General features: G+C 40.9%; 1 protein-coding gene across 1 annotated transcript in view; it reads right to left on the bottom strand.

Annotated features, from left to right (window-relative positions):
• Positions 1-16,497, bottom strand: part of Rnf10 (ring finger protein 10) — a 39,940-nt gene that overhangs the window by 18,399 nt on the left and 5,044 nt on the right. The window contains exons 2-3 of the mRNA XM_004843660.4: positions 8,235-8,431; positions 809-1,008 (exon numbers count right to left, since the gene is read on the bottom strand). Of these exons, the coding sequence (XP_004843717.2) occupies positions 809-1,008; positions 8,235-8,431 (397 nt within the window). The remainder of the gene's footprint in view (positions 1-808; positions 1,009-8,234; positions 8,432-16,497) is intronic.

The raw sequence follows: 16,497 nt of genomic DNA on the forward strand, positions 1-16,497 counted from the left end.
GTGGAGCCAGGCATGGTGGGGTACACTTATAGTCTCAGCTACTCTAGGAATCTGAGGCAAGTGGGATCACAAGTTCAAGCCTTGGCTTGGCGACTTGACAAGACCTTGTCTCAAACTAAAAAAAGACTGAGAATGGTGTTCAACACTCCCAAATTCAGTTCCCAAGACCATCAAAAAAATGAAGAAGCCAAATTTCAAAGCGCCTAAGTAGCTGGGCATGGTGGTCCAGGCCTGTAATCTCAACACTCTGGGAGGCTAAGGCATGAGGATCACAAATTCCGTCTCAAAATAAACATAAAAGTAAAACAAAGAGAGCCAGGTGTGGCAGCACACACCTGTAATCCCAGCACTTGGGAGGCTGAGTCAGGAGGATGACCATAAATTTGAGGCCAGCATGGGCTATATAGTGAGTTCAAGGGTGGCCTAAACTACACAGTGAGACCCTGTCTCAAAAAAAAAAAAAAAAGTAAATGAATGCATGAAGGGTTCAACCCCCAGTATCACATAAATGAATGAATGAATGGAGACGAATTATCCAAGGTCAAAAGCCAAAACAAAGATTCAAATCTAGGTGAAATTCCTTTTTTCCCATCTCATCATACTAAAAATATTTACTTAAGGATTATATTTTTACAAGTACAGTACTAAGAAGGTGGAACATGAGTAAAAGAGAGACGAGTGAAAAAAGAACTAGGTCAATTTTCTTTCTGCCTCTATCCTTTAGCAGTTTTAAAGACAGCTTCCTCATAGCACCTCACTACCCACAGAGACTCAATTTCACTTTCCCCATAGTAGCAGAAAGACTCACTTGGCCTGTAGAAAGAGTTCCTTATTAAAAGGCTTATGTCCCCACTTGTTTCTTTTTCCCCAGCTGCCATGTCCACTGCCTTCAAAGTGACCTGTCTGGCCACGCGGTTCAAAGGTGAAATTCAACAAGTGGTTCAGGTTGATCTTCTTAGGGCCAGAGAATTGGGCAGGGCTAAACTCTGCCCGTTGAGCCTCTGCTACCTAGAGAAAATGATAAGGTTTTATATTAGGACAACATTACCAATTCACAGCAAAACCAGCACAAACCCTCCTCTGAAATGGCTCAAATGTTAACTAAATAAAACAGGCTTAAGGTAAACAACCTTCCTAGGATGAGGTAATGCAAAAGTCTATCCAATACCTGATGGGAGTGAAGAGAGGAAAATAGCTTCTGCCATCCCGTTACTTAAAACTATTTAGTCTGTTCTACTAAATGACAATTAACCATTAAATGACAAAGCCCAGTAGGAATTCTGTTAGCTATCATACAGCACAAAAGATGCACTTACTTGTAGGATTAACCTTTCTACACTCCCACAGGAATCCTGGTACCTCTTTACCCTTTTCAGGTGCTAACTGTCATAGGTGTATAGATCCTGCCAGAGACCACCGTCTCAGACACACCATTATCCACACTTAAGCAGAAATAAGCAGATGCAGAAAAAATTTAGAAAGTGTTGTGCCCAGATCGCGAAGTCCCCAAAGACCATCAAGGAGCCGATTCTGATGTAAACACACGAGGGTCGTTTATTCAAGCTTGAGCAGGGGCACTCAATCCTCACTGATGCAGTGGATCAGGATTGAGAGCCCCGAATTTCAAATCAGCAGGGTTTTTATTGTGGCTACCGCAAGGTTTGGGGATGTTCCATTTAGCAGCTACATGATTGGTTGATATTTAGCAAGCATGGGGGGGTTGAGGGGTGGCTACATGTAGAGTTTATGGGAAAAAGGAACAATCAGCACATTGACAGAATGTTCTATAGATAATGGACCCAGGAGCATCTGTTTTCTGGGCAGACAGAGGATTGAGTTAGGAGCTGTGTCTTTTTTTTTTATCTGTTGTCCCACAGCAAGGACATTTTATCATTAGTTTATGGGCACAAAGGAGACTAGGGGAATAGTTGACTTCAGTGAAGTAGAATTTATGTCAAGGCCATTTTACTGTCTTATATTTAAGATGGAGTCAAACTTTAAAATGGAGTTAATTAGGTCTCACAAAAGTAGCAAGAAACTATGAGAAATAGTACTGCATACAAAGATGAAAGAAATGTTGGGGTGTACTTCAGTTTTCAACAAAAGCCAGCTAGATCATTTCTCAGTCCCAGTTTCCCATATAAGTTTGGTATACCATCAAGGAGTGGTGGCACATGCCTGTAATCCTAGCACTCAGGAGGCTGAGGCAGAAGGATCACCATGAGTTCAAGACCAGCCTAAACTACATACTGAGACCCAGTCTCAAAAATAAAACAAATAGGGGGCAGGGATTTAGCTCAGTGGTGCCACCACCTGCCACACAAGTGCAAGGTCCCGAGTTCAATCCCTGGCATCAAAATATAAATCAATCAAACAAATAATAAAAAAAACAAAAATGACTATATATCATAGCATAACACGGGCACACCATGTTTTAATGCTCTGTTGTATGACAAAGATTTTTTGTAGCTTTTCCACTGTCAGATACCCCTCACCCCCACCATATCATGAGCTGCTTCTCCTCTGCCATGCCACACTGCCTTGGAGCCAGCTAACTATGGACTGAAATCTTTACAAAGTCAAAATAAGCTTCTCCTAAAAAAAATTAAGATAATGCTCTGAAGTTAGGCATGGTGGTACACACTTATAATCCCAGCACTCAGGAATATTCCTGAGACAAGAGGATTACTATGAGTTGGAGGTCAACCTAGCAAGTTCAAGACCAGCTTGAACTATATAGCAAGACACTGTCTCAAAATAACCCAAAGATAAGTCTCTGATAAACATTTGTTGATAGTTCCTTGTGTACAAATATTTGGGCACATGCAATTCTCTTTTGAGACAGGGGCTTGGTTATGTAGTTCAGGCTGACCTTGAATTCACTGTGTAGCCTGGGCTGACCTTGAACTTGCTGCAATCCTACCTCAACCTCCCAAGTGCTAGGGATTACAGGCGTGCACCACTACATTCTGCTGCAAATCTCTTTCCTTCTTTTCTTCCGTCCTTTTCCTCCTTACCCTCCTTTTTTTCTGTGGTGCTGGGAATCAAATCCAGGGCCTCACACGTTATACATGTCCTCTCCCATGACCTACTCCCTGAGCCTCTAGTTACACTGGTACCTCAATTCACAAGCACTTTTTTTTTTTTTGTACCAGGGATTGAACTCAGGTCCTTACACTTGCGCAGCAGGTGGCAAAACCACTGAGCTAAATCTCTGGCCCACGGGCGCTTTTGTTTTCAAACAATTTGGTTCACAAACAGAAGCATTTAGCAAAATTTTGATTTTGCTTGCAAACACTGCATCAGGCAACAAACCTGACTGTGGCCATCTTTCTCACATGAATACTAATGTGGACATCTTTTCCAGAATTGTAGAACAAATTAAGTTGTAAACTGAGATATCACCATATTTCTTTGAAAGTACAGAAGGAATTACTGGGCCAGAGGAAATGCAAATGTAAGGGGCTTTGGCTGCTTGGTCAAATCCGGAGATTTTTAGTAAGCACCATTTACACATATTGGTAAGACATACAACCAAAAAAAAAAAAAGAAGAATTACAAGAAAAGAATGTACAGAGTACAAAAGGAGATACAGGGGCCAGGGAGTTAGCTCAGTGGTTTCACCACCTGCTACGCAAGTGCAAGGACCCAAGTTCGATCCCGGGTACCAAAAAAAAAAAAAAAAAAGATACACAGTGTGTACAGTGTGTTGGGCCCAGCAATGCACACCTATATTCAGAGCTGCCTGAGAGGCTGAGGAAGGATTACCAAGTTCAAGACCAGCCAGGTCAATTTAGTATGACCTTGACTTAAAAATTAAAAAATAAAAAAGGGATAGAGGTACAGTTCAGGGATCCATGAGTTCAATCGCCAGTAGGGTAAGGAAAAAAAAAAAAGCAGGTGGGTATAGTGAAAGGTGCCTTCTATTGAGGCAATGAATACATTGAGACATTCTGTGTATACAGAATCATGGTATATGACCTTTCAAAATAAATACAACCTGAAAAAAAACCTATGGCATAACATACAGTTAAACAACTTCCTTTTTTAAATCTTAAAAACAGATGTTGAAGCTTGCTCCACATCACTTACGTAAGTCACCACAGGAAGCCCAAGACTTCCAGGTCAATCCTTTTTCTCTCATACTGCAAAGCAGTGGTGGCAAACCTACGGCACATGTGCCACAGCAGGCTGTTTGTATGATTGAAAGCTTGTTCTTATACAGTTCTCATCTTCTCTAATCACCCTTCTCTCCTCTATATCTCAAACTTAGACCTAAGAGTTATGCTCAGTCACTGAAACTCCTCACATTATTATTTTTTTTTTGGTACTGGGAATCGAACTCGGGTCCTTGTCCTTGCAAGGCAGGCCACAGAACCACTGAGCTAAATCCCCAGCCCCACTCCTCACATTTTTTAAGCTTTTGTTTTCACTTGTTGTCCTAACTGGCTCACTGTCACTCTACATAATGGCACCTATCAAAATTCCTGGTTATCTTTTTGGCAGTACTGAGGGTTGAACTCTTCATATTGAGCTACATCTCCAGATCATTTTTATTTTGAGACAGGATCTAAGTTACCCAGGCTTGGCTCAAACTTGCAATCCTCCTGCCTCAGTCTCCCAGATTGCTGGGATTTCAGGTGTGTACCATCAATCACACCCAGCTGTCATCTTACTTTTGAGCATCAAATTTGGAGATTTTTAGTAAGCAGCACTTATTATCCAACCAGAAATTCATTCTGTTCTCAGGGTAAGTCTTGATTCCAACAATTCTTTTTCTGCACCTAGTCTCCAAACCAGTGATCCAAACCCCCAAATTTACTTTCCTTATTTGGCTTAGATCCTGTGGTCCACTACTCCATCTCTCAACTGCTATATTCATCTTGTGAAACTTTCTCCTCTATAGAAGGCTCAGAGCAATGAAAGATAGCTAAGTAGCATAACTACACAACCAGTATCCCTAAGATAGCCCCTTAGGCTGCCTAGGAGACACACTGAAATCCTATCACACTTCCATGAATTCCCTACTCTGGAAAAAATAGCACAATCAGCAAAGAACTCCAATACCCGGCCACCAAGCCTTCCTCTTGTTACTGTGGATGAGATGAAGTGGCAAGGGCAACTCCTTCACTTTTGTACTAGTCTGCACCATCCATCACTTTCCCTCTCCCCTATATCACCTTCTCCCTCTCACCAGAACCACACCACTAGCACAGCCACGGCACAACTTTCCTAATCATAAATCCCTCTTGACTGCACAGTCCCTCAAGCTACTGGTACACCGCTCTAATCCCCTTCAGAACAAAGTCTCTAGGAAAGTACTGTCTGTATTTCCTGTTGCTTTTTCCCTTTCCCTTCCTCCCATTCTCTCTTGAATCCTACGCCCATCAGTTTTTTGTCATCACCCCAACAAAGTACTTCAATACCAATGATCTACCTTTATATTCTCAAAAACAAAGTTCAATTTTTGGTCCTATTCTTTTTGTTTTTTTGAGACAGGGTCTCACTATGTAGTTCAGACTGGCCTTACACTCACTGTGTAGCCCAGTCTGGCCTTGAACTTGAGGCAATCCTCCTGTCTCAGCCTTCTGAGAGTTGGGACTTACAGGGGTGCACCACCACACCCAGCCTTTGGTCCTATTCTTTTTTTTTTTGGTACTAGGGATCGAACTCAGGTCCTTGTGCTTGCGCAGCAGGCGGCCAAACCACTGAGCTAAATCCCCAGCCCTTTGGTCCTATTCTTAATCTATCCACAGCACTTGACAAAAGTGGTCAATTCCTCCAGCTGGATTTTAGCTCTTTCCTCCCTCAACGACTATTCCTGTTCCATCTATTGCTAGTGCCTTATCCTGACTCATTACTCATAGTTCTTCAACCTAGTCCCCTTTGCAAAACTCACTCGTTAATGACCCATAGGTTTAAATACCAACTGTATGCTGACAGCTCTGTTTCAAAATTTCCATCACTCTCACCAAGAGCATCTTTATTGGGCTGAAAGGGCTCTCAGTGGTTTCTAGCATGCGTTACACTTTGGATTCAATCCTTATCATTGAAAAAAAAAAAGTATTTAAATGGCTTTCTAATTAATTTCCTGCTTTCAGCTGTCCTTTAAAATTCCCTGTTAGATTATCTTACTTTTCTTTTTTAATCCCCCTCATGGCTTCCCATCTCTCTGGACAAAAGCCAAAGTCCTTCAAATGTCCCACATTTTAAATTTAATTTTTTTTTTTGGTACCGGGGATTGAACCTTGTGCTTGTGAAGCAGGTGGCAGAACCACTGAGCTAAATCCCCAGCCCATTTTAAATTTTACTTTGAGATTGGGTTGCTAAATTCCCCAGGCTGGGCTTGAACTTGTGATCCTGCAGCCTCAGCCCCCCAGAATGCCAGAATTACAGGCATGTGCCACCACACCTGGCTATTTCCAGCTCTTAGTACAGCAATTACAGTGCCAGCTAGGTGGTGGTGGCAATACTTGCAGGACTGGGGCAAGGTTCTTCAGAAGGCTATACAGTATATGCTTTGAATCAGAATCCACTATATAGTGCTGTTTCTCCCATAGCCAGGATTCAGAGTCCAGGAATCAAGGGGTGAAAGTGGGAATGGTACTAGCAAAATTCCTGCTTCCTGTTCCTGCAACCTATGCTCTGCTGGCCTAGAAGTCTTAGTTCCAGAAGAGGAAAGGATAGTACCAGGAAATGAAATAATGATTCCATTCCTTAGTTATTTTGGGCTTCGCATGACTGAGTAAAATAACTAAAAAGGGAGTTACTCAGTTGGCAGGGGTGACTGATCCACACTACTAAGGGAATTACTCCACAAGGGAGGAAAGGAAGAATATACTTGGAGTGCAGGAGATCTCTTAGGGCACCTCCTAGTATTACCGAGCCCTGTTATTAAGGTCAGTGGGAAACTACAATACAATCCAGGCAGGATGACAAATAGTACAGAACCCTCAGGAATGAAAGTATAGGTCACCCTGCCTGGTAAAGAACCAAGACTTGCTGAGGTGCTTGCCAGTTTTTGGCTTCATTTCCTACCCCTCCTCCAATGACAATAGCCTACTTAACTTCAAAAATAACCAAAACACTGCGACCTCTATTTCCTTGCATTTTCTATGCCTTCTGGCTAACATTCTTCCTCAAACCCTGCAGAGTTCCCTTGCTCCATTCAGATCTCAAATCCACCTCCACCTATAAACATCCCTTAGCCACCTTCTAAAATTGCACTTCTGGCCAGGCATGGTAACCCCAGTGCTTGGGTGAAGCAGGAGGATCCCTCCAAGTTCAAGGCCAGCCTGGACTACATAGTGAATTCAAGGCCAGTCTGCATAGTAGCAAGACCCTGTCTCAAACCACCACCACCAACAACAAAAAAAACAAAACTGCACTTTAGGTTTGACTCAGTGATAGATCATTTGTATAGCAAATGAGGGCCTAGATTAGATCCCCAGCACCACAAAAAAAACAAGCCAATTTAAAACTACACTCCTTACTCTCTATCCTTTTCCTTTCCTCTATCTACATTATAAAATCTTTTTTTAAAAGAATAGGCACTTACCATCAAATTTATTATATACTGGTTTATTGTCTCTTCAAACTAGATATAAGCTCCTGAAGGACAAGGACAATGTTCTATTTAAGGCTATATTCCAAACTGCTAAATGGTATTTGGTGAGTAAATTTCTATGTCAGTACATCTATTGTCTTATTCTATAATGGTCATGTAACTCTGGAAACAGCAGGATAATTTAACCAGTCTCTTGGCAGGCATGTACGGTGTTTCCTAAATTTTGCAACTACAAACAATATGGCAATAAACACATTTGTATACAAAGTCTTTATGTACTTACAGAAGCATATCTAAGAAACGTCTAAAAGTAGGCTGAGACTAAAGATATAAGCATTTTACATTTTGCTAGCTACTATAAGGCAAATGTCAGAAATTAGTATCATTTTATCGCTTAAATATTCCAAATGGTGCCTAAAAGTACTATACAAATTAAAGTATCCAAATTTGCCATAATTTCTCAAACCAATAATAAGGGTATCTTCTTCTACCAAGCAGAGGAAGAAAGGAGGCAAAGTTCTAGATCTAGTTAATCCTCTACTACTTAAGACTACTTGACCTATTCTAGTTGTCACTTGCCCTTCCTCAGCTACTAATAAACTACAAAGGGGGAAGAAAATCAAATCTTATGCTTATGTTCTTGAAAGGACATTCTTAAATTCCATACCTCATCTCGTCTTCCACCATTAAAAGAAGAGCTAAAGAGCTTGCTGCTGCCGCCGCCCCTTTGAGGAGGCATCTTATTAAAAGTTTTGCTTTTCTGTGAATTGGAGCGACGGGACTGGTTGGTAAAATTTTCATTTTTGGGGTAGGAAGGTTCTCGCTTGCGATTATAACGCTTTGATCCATTTGAGTTCTTTCCATCTGAAAAAAAGAAACACAAAAGAATTAGTTAAGGTATCTCATGTATATACGTGTGTGGGTGTATATGTGTGTGTGGGTGGGTATATATATATATGTGTATATATAAAAAGTATACATATTTGACCAAGTTTTTCTCTACCTACTAGCAAAACTGTTTTATTTATTTATTTATTTATTTATTTTTGATACTGGGGATTGAACTCAGGATGTTTATTTATTTTAAAGTAGAAAGATATTTCTTGATAGGAAAACTCCTGAGGGGCAGGAGGGGAAATTTTTTTTTGAGGGGGGTATCAGGGATTGAACTTGGGACCTTGTGCTTACAAGGCGGGCAGTGGAACCACTGAGCTAAATACCTGGCCTTAAAACTGTGTTTAAATAAAGGAAAATGGGCCTTTTCACAACTTGCAAGAAATATGAGTTTAGGCCACAGCATTATTATTGAGTAAAACAAGCCATAATAAGGTGGTTTCTTATTTTGTTTTAAATGATGTCTTAGAAGCTGCGCATGGTGGCACACAACTGTAATCCTAGTGCTTGGGAGGCTGGGGTAGGAGGATTGCTGCAAGTTCAGGGCCAACCTGGGCTACACAGAGAGGGCTAGAGTGAAAGGCCAGTCAGAACTACCAAAGTGGAGGGTGGGGAGAGGGGGAGAGCGCGAGGGGGGGAGAGCGCGAGGGGGGGAGAGCGAGAGATATCCAGGGATTTAGCTCAATCCCCATACCCCCCCCAAAAAAGAATGCCTTAGCACCCTCAAGGGTCCCTCCTCAGGGAAAATGCAGTAAGAGATCAAACCATATAGATTCTCATTTCAGAAAGTGTCTTTTTCACAGAGAATAAACTCTGCTCGTGTTCATTCAGATAAAGTTCATTCAGATAAAGCAACAGAAAAGGAAATAGCCATTCTCTTTAGGAAAAAATATTTTAGCTGAGGCCAAGGCAGAAGACATTGTTCCTTTTTAAATTATTATAGCAGAACCAGATTCTATACTGCAAAGGGTTGGGCCAGGCATAAACTACATATATGTGTGCGTGTGTGTATGTGTGTGTAATAGATATTATGTATATTATATATTATACAATACATAATACATTTTATATATTCACATATATTCATATATATTCAAAAGGGATATTCAAGACAAAAACAATATTTATATGTTCCATAGACCAAGTTGAGAAGCTACTAAATTGACAGAACAGCCAGGGATTTAGCTCAGTGGTTCCACCGATTGCCTCCCAAGTAACAAGGTCCCAAGTTTGATCCCCAGTACCAAAAAACATCCAAGTAAAAGGTAGCAATTTGGAAAGGAATAAAAGTTCTGATAAATTGACAGAACAAAAGAAACTGAGCTCCAGTGAACATTAGATCACCATGAGTTACATCCTTTTAAAAAATATGTCTTAGCCAGGCATGGTAAAGCACACTTGTAATCTCAGCACTGAGGGAGAATGAGGTAGGAAGATCACAACTTCCAGGCCCACCTGGGCAACTTGGCAAGAACCTGTCTCAAAATAAAAAATAAAAAGGGCTGGAGATATAGCTCCATGGTACAGCAACTCTGGGTTGGTCTCCAACATCACCAAAAAAGAAAAAAGTTTTTTGGTTTTTTTTCCCTCCAATTACATATAAGAATACATTCCATTTTGAAACTATGAAAGAATCAAGTTGCTACTATCTACAGAACCATTAATAGTCTTTAATTTCCATTCTATTAATAGTGTTTAATTTCCTTTTTATAGACTTGTCACATATCTTAAACAAAATGGCAAGCATACAAAATATACTGTCTTGCTGGATGTGGAGGCACATGCCTATAATCCAGTGCTCTGGCAAACTGAGGCAGAAGGACCACAAGTTTGAGCCCAGCCTGGGCAATTTAGTAAGACTCTGTCTCAAAATAAAAAATAAAATGGGAACCAGGTGTGTGGTGGTCCTTCTAACTAATCCTCTATTATTGCACATTTAAAGGGCTTCTAGGGCTGGGGATTTAGCTCAGTGGTGCCACCGCCTGCCTCGAAAGCGCAAGGTCCTGAGTTCAATCCTCAGTACCAAAAAAAAAAAAAAAAAAAAAAAGGCAAAATACAAAAAATAAAAATAAAGGGCTTTTAATTTTTTGCTACTTTAATACTACTACCAGAAGCTTCTTTATAGAGACCTAGATTATATCAAATTATCAAACTGAATTAGTTCAGCAGGTAATTCAAGTCTTTTACACATCCTCAAATTGCTTTCTAGGGCTGGGGATTTAGCTCAATGGTTTTGTCGCCTGCTGCGCAAGCGCAAGGACCCGAGTTTGATCCCTGGTACCAAAAAAAAATTGCTTCCTAGAACCATTACATTTATTTTTTAAAATTAATTTTATTGGTACACTTTAGGTACACAATATAATGACATTTATCACTGGAGATCTGTACCTACACTTTTTAAAAATTGTTTTAGTTTTTTGAGAAAGGATCTCACTATGGAGTCCAGGCTGGTCTCAAACACAATCCTTCTGTCTCAGCCTCCCCAAATGCTAGGATTACAGATGTCCACCACCACGCTAGGTGTGACATTCTCTCTTATAATTCACACTCACACTTGATCCTCTCCCTCTCTCTCTCTCTGCTCTTACAATATAAATTGAGCCAGCTGTGGTGGCACATGCCTATAGTCTTAGCACTGTGGGAGGCTGAGGCAGGTGGACTGGAAGTTTGAACCCAGCCTGATCAACTTAGCAAGATCCTGTTTCAAAAATTTTAAAAGGCCTGTGGATGTAGCTCAGTCCAAAGCCCCTGGATTCAATCGTAATACTGAAAAATGAAAAAAAACCCAAATGTCTAGTTCACCACACTATTGCCAATACTGAGATGAATAAATTTTGTTCCACTAAAAGGTCAAAATGGTTTCGAATTTTAAATCTAAATTTCTCTGAGAACTACAAACAAATGCTTTTTGACTCTGACCATTTGTATTTTTTATAAAGAGCCTGTTTGTATTCTTGGCCCCATTTTTTCTACTAGCGAACTGAACTGCATCCATTTTTTTGTCCCAAATTGAACAAAGAATCCTGACCAGCATACTCACCACATGCCAGAATTTACCAATTAAAAAAAAAAAAGCACCCGGTGTGGTGGTGCATGCTGTAATCCCCAGCATATAGGAGGCTGACCCAGGAGGACTGCTGCTAGTTCAAGGCCAGCCTGGGATACACAGTGAGTTTGAGGCCAGCCTGAACTACATACTAAGACCTTGTCTCAAATAGACAAACAAAAAATGCAAAATAAAAATCTGAGAATTATACAGCTACATAACTAAAAGGTTCCCAAATCACTCTATGTTGTCTTATCACAAACATCAAAATCTGATCAAGTCAGTCTGCACATTAATTTAATGTTAAAGCAAAAAATTAGCACTTGGGAGGCTGATGCAGGAGGATCGCTGCAAGTTCAAGGCCAGCCTGGGATATATAGCAAGACCCTGTCTTTAAAAGCAAAAAAAGAACAAAGTAAAAATGGGAGAACTTTCTTTTTTCTTTTTGTTTTTTGGTACCAGGGATTGAACTCAGGACCTTGCCCTTGCCAGGTAGGCAGCAGCACCACTGAGCTAAATCCCCGCCCTTTTTCTTTTCTTTTTTTTTTTTTTAAGGGATGATTCTCCAGACTGGCCTTTAACTGCTGATTCAAGCAATCCTCCTGCCTCAGCCTTCCAAGCAGCTGAGTCTGAAGGCATGCAATACTGCACCTGGCTGAAGTTGGGAAACTTTTCATGAATTAATCCATTAGGTTTATTGCAAACTTTTTTTTTATGTTTTTGAGATGAGGTCTCCCTACCATCCTATCTCCCCCACCCCCCACCCCGTATTAAAGAGTGAAACCTACGGCCTTTGCACTGAGCAATGTAGTTCAGGCTGGAATTGAACTCATTAGGCAGCCCAGGTTAACCTCAAACTTGCTACAATCCTACCTCAGCCCAAGTGCTGGGATTACAGACACATGCCATCGTGCCCAGCTTAGTTCAGGAAATTCAGCAAAACCCTGTCTCAAAATAAAACAGGACTGTGTGTGTAGCTCACTGTGTAGGGCAAGGTTGAAACCCCAGCACCCCTCCCAACAAATATATCCATATATATGTACACACACACATATGTATAAGACTGGTGTGGAGGCACACATGTGTAATCCCACCACTCAGGAGGCTGATGCAGGAGGATCATGAGTTTGAGGCTACCCTTGGCTATGTAGGGAGACTTTGTCTTGGGGGAAAAAAAACACACACATGTGTGTATATATAAAGATGTCTGGAAACACAACAAGATGTTTATAAGTTACCTTGGAAAAATGGAGATCCTCACATTCATTACTTCAGAGTTTTCAACCTGCCAGTTCACAAGAATCACCCAGATAAGCTTTCAAGAGATTCCTGCGTTCAGTCCTCATCCTCTAAGAGTCCGCCTTAAGTACACAACATTACGACTGTATTCTGGTATTATCCAGGGAACTTTTCTTTGCAGTACTGGGTACTGTACCCAGGGCATTCATGCTGAACTCTATCTCCAGCCCTTTTTTTTTTTTTTTTTGGTACCGGGAATCGAACTCAGGACTTTATGCTTGCAAGGCAGATGGTGGAAGCACTGAGCTAAATCCCCAGCCCACCAGACCTTTATTTTTGAGACACTGTCTTGCAAAGTTCCCTAGGTTGGGTTTGAATTTGCAGTCTTTCTGCTTCAGCCTCCCAAAGGGCTTGATTACAGGCCTGTACCACCATGCCTGAGTAACTTATAAAACTAAGTACTTAGAGCCAGGTGTTCTGGCATGCGGCTATTATCCCAGGACCCGGAAGGCAAGGCTAAGGCAGAAGGATTGCTCCAAATTCAAGGATAGCCTGACCTACATAGTAAGACCTTGTCTCAAAACATAAACAAAAAACACTAAGTATCTTAGAAGAAATTATCTACAGAAAATTAAAATCACAGTTTATTTAACAGCACACTAAATAAATTCAAAGAAAAGGAAATATGACTTAAAAAACTAGACTCCAAATTTTGAAAGCAAACCACCTCAAAGGATGAGATACATATCACTCTCTAAACCCAACAAATACCACCTGGAAGTAAAGCTAATAGTCACGTAAGATGACAGCAGCATAAACACAACAGATCACAGAAACACAGCTTGGCTAAATTCACTCCTACCAGTGACCCTTAAATCAATTAGGGGAGATGACCAGAGGTTAAGGTTAGAATCTGAAGACAGTTGGGTAGTGCACGCCACCAGCCCTTGCAAGGCTGACACAGGAGAAAGGCAAGTTCAAGGACAACCTGAGCAACTTAGCAAGACACTATTTCAAAATAAAAAATAAAAAGAGCTGGGAATGTAGTTCAGTGGGAAGGCCCAGGCTTCAATCCCCACTACCAGAAAAATAAATAAAATTAAAATTTGGACTGAGAGTGTGGTTCAGTGGTAGAATACTTACCTAGCAAGTGCAAGGTCCTTACTTCAATCCCCAGCACAGACAAAAAGTTGAAAAAGAAAAAAGTAATTTAAAAACTAAGCTGAGGATTTAGTTCAGTGGTTTTGCCTCCTGCTGCGCAAGTGCAAGGACCCAAGTTCGATCCCCGGTACCAAAAAAAAAAAAGAAAAAAACTAAGCTTTTTATCTACTCATTCAGTTAGCGTCAAACATGGTACCAATGGTAGCAGTTACAAAGTAAAGCTTCAGATCTCATATAGATATGAAAAGATTTCAAATAGAAGGCTAGGGGGCTAGGGATTTAGCTCAGTGGTTCCGCCACTTGCCTCGAAAGTGCAAGGACCCGAGTTTGATCCCCGGTACCAAAAAAAAAAAAAAAAAAATAGAAGGCTGGGGATTTAGCTCAGTGGCACCGCACCTACCTCACAAGCGCAAGGTCCTGAGTTCAATCCCCAGTACCAAAAAAAAAAAAGATTTCAAATAGAGGTTGGGATTGTAGCTCAGGGGTAAAACCCTTGCCTGGTATACGCTAAGGAGCCAGGAGAACTGCAAGTCTGAATCTAGCCTGCGCAACTTAGCAACTTATAGAGACCTTGTCCCATAATTAAAAAATAAAAATGGATAGGAATGTAGCTCAGTGTGAAGGTCCTGGGTTCAACTTCCAGTACAAAAAAAAAAAAAAAAGGAGGAACCTTGCTGGGGATGTAGCTCTATAGAGGAGTGCTCATCTAGTGTGCACAAGGCCCTGGGTTTGATCCCTACCACCACAAAAAATTTTAAAGATTTGAGAAGAGGTGAGGAAAAAAGTGCTCCTTGAGACAGGCATCTCATAGTTTGCAGAGATTTAAGAAAAGCCAAATTCGACATTGCATAGGCTTAAGAAAATAAGTGGCACTCAGCAAGAAGGCTGTTTTCATTTCTTAACTTTTTCGTAATGCTTACAAAACTGTTCTCTGACGTAAAGTGGCTGCCGCTCATTTCTAAGGGAGATTACAGCAACTGACCACATTAAGAATTCATGATCTTAGCTGCTAAAATCTACTTGTTTTCCACTTACTTATCTAAGACTAGGAAGTCAGACTTCTCCAATGAAAAGCTGGCTCCTATCTCTAAAACCAGGCAACAGACCCTGAAGATTGAAGGTACTGTCCTGCCTGGGACCCAGAGATAAAATTCAGAGTACTATTTTTGAGATGTTTGTAGACAACTTGCCAGGATATACACGTGAATGACTTGAGGAGGAATTCATACGTCTTTGATAGAGACAATGAGAAGACATTGATTCTCAATCCTAGCTGCAGATCAGTCAGCTAAAATTGCACTTATGGACAGGCATGGTAACCCCAGTGCTTGGGAGTTTTTACAGTTTTACAGTTTTAAAATTATGAACACCCTCGGGCCAGGGATTTAGTTCAGTGGTTTCGCCACCTGCTGTGCAAGCACAAGGACCCGAGTTCGTTCCCCGGTACCAAAAAAAAAAAATTATGAACACCCAGGACCCAACAGCCCAACCCAGGCTTAGTATGAATTGCCAGAAAAAGGCCCCCTCATATCCCTATTTTTAAAAAAGTCTATAGAGCTGAGAACTGCCAAGAGCTACTGTCAAGATACATTCTAAAACGGATAAGACCATTAGTCAAATAGCTAAAATCCAGAACCCAGGATTTTTTAGTCAAAAATAAAGAGACTGTGGCCCGGTGTGGTGGCCCGGTGTGTTGTCCCAGCATTTGGGAGGCTGAGGCAGGAGGATCGCCATGAGTTTGAGACCTGCACTACATAATGAGTTTAAGGGCCAGGGATTTAGCTCAGTGGTTTTGCCGCCTGCCAAGCCCAAGGACCCGAGTTTATCCCCAGTACCAAAAAAAAAAAAAAAAAAAAAAACACAAAACAACAACAACAACAAAAACATAATGAGTTTAATGCCTGCACTGTAATAGTGACACCCTGTCTCCAAAAGCAAACAAACAAGAGAGAAAGAGAGAGACTTAAAAACTTAATCCAGTGTCTGAGTTGTTCCACATTTCCCAAATGGAAAGGTCTCTTCCAAGTAACAATAGGCTTATCTAGCCACCCCTACCCCATTACCAAATTAAGGGCCACAAATTTTTTACAGAAAAATATTTGCCACCATCAACATTTCTAGCTCTAGTTCTAACAGGTGGGACTGCCAAGAGGTCAGAATACCAGCCAGGAAGTTTCTGGTGCTGATTCATGCTGTCATCACAAGCAAGTTGCTTACCCATCGTCTAGAGTGGTTGACAAGCACTTCCAGAGGGGCAACACATGGCCTTACTACAGAATCAACTGACAACAAATTGAATCCAGCTGAAATTAGTAATTCTGAATGAAAGGAAGAGAGAGGTGTTATCAGGAATGATGCATATGCCAGTTAAGTTAGCTGGCTGCTAAGAGAGACTATACAAAGTATACTTATAAATGTTGCCTGAGACTCCATAACTACATGGGTAAATCTCTAAGACTCGGTTTTAAAAAAAAAAAAAGACTTGGTTTTGTCTGTAAAATAGGGCTAATACTATACTATCCTTCCTCATAGAAACATGAGGATTAAGAGTGAAAATCTCTGTGAAACACCTACTATAGTAGCTGACAAC

This window comes from Heterocephalus glaber, unplaced genomic scaffold (genome assembly GCF_053883595.1).
Source record: "Heterocephalus glaber isolate CG9 unplaced genomic scaffold, H.glaber_assembly_v1.0 deba00001687, whole genome shotgun sequence".
Taxonomy (NCBI): domain Eukaryota; kingdom Metazoa; phylum Chordata; class Mammalia; order Rodentia; family Bathyergidae; genus Heterocephalus; species Heterocephalus glaber.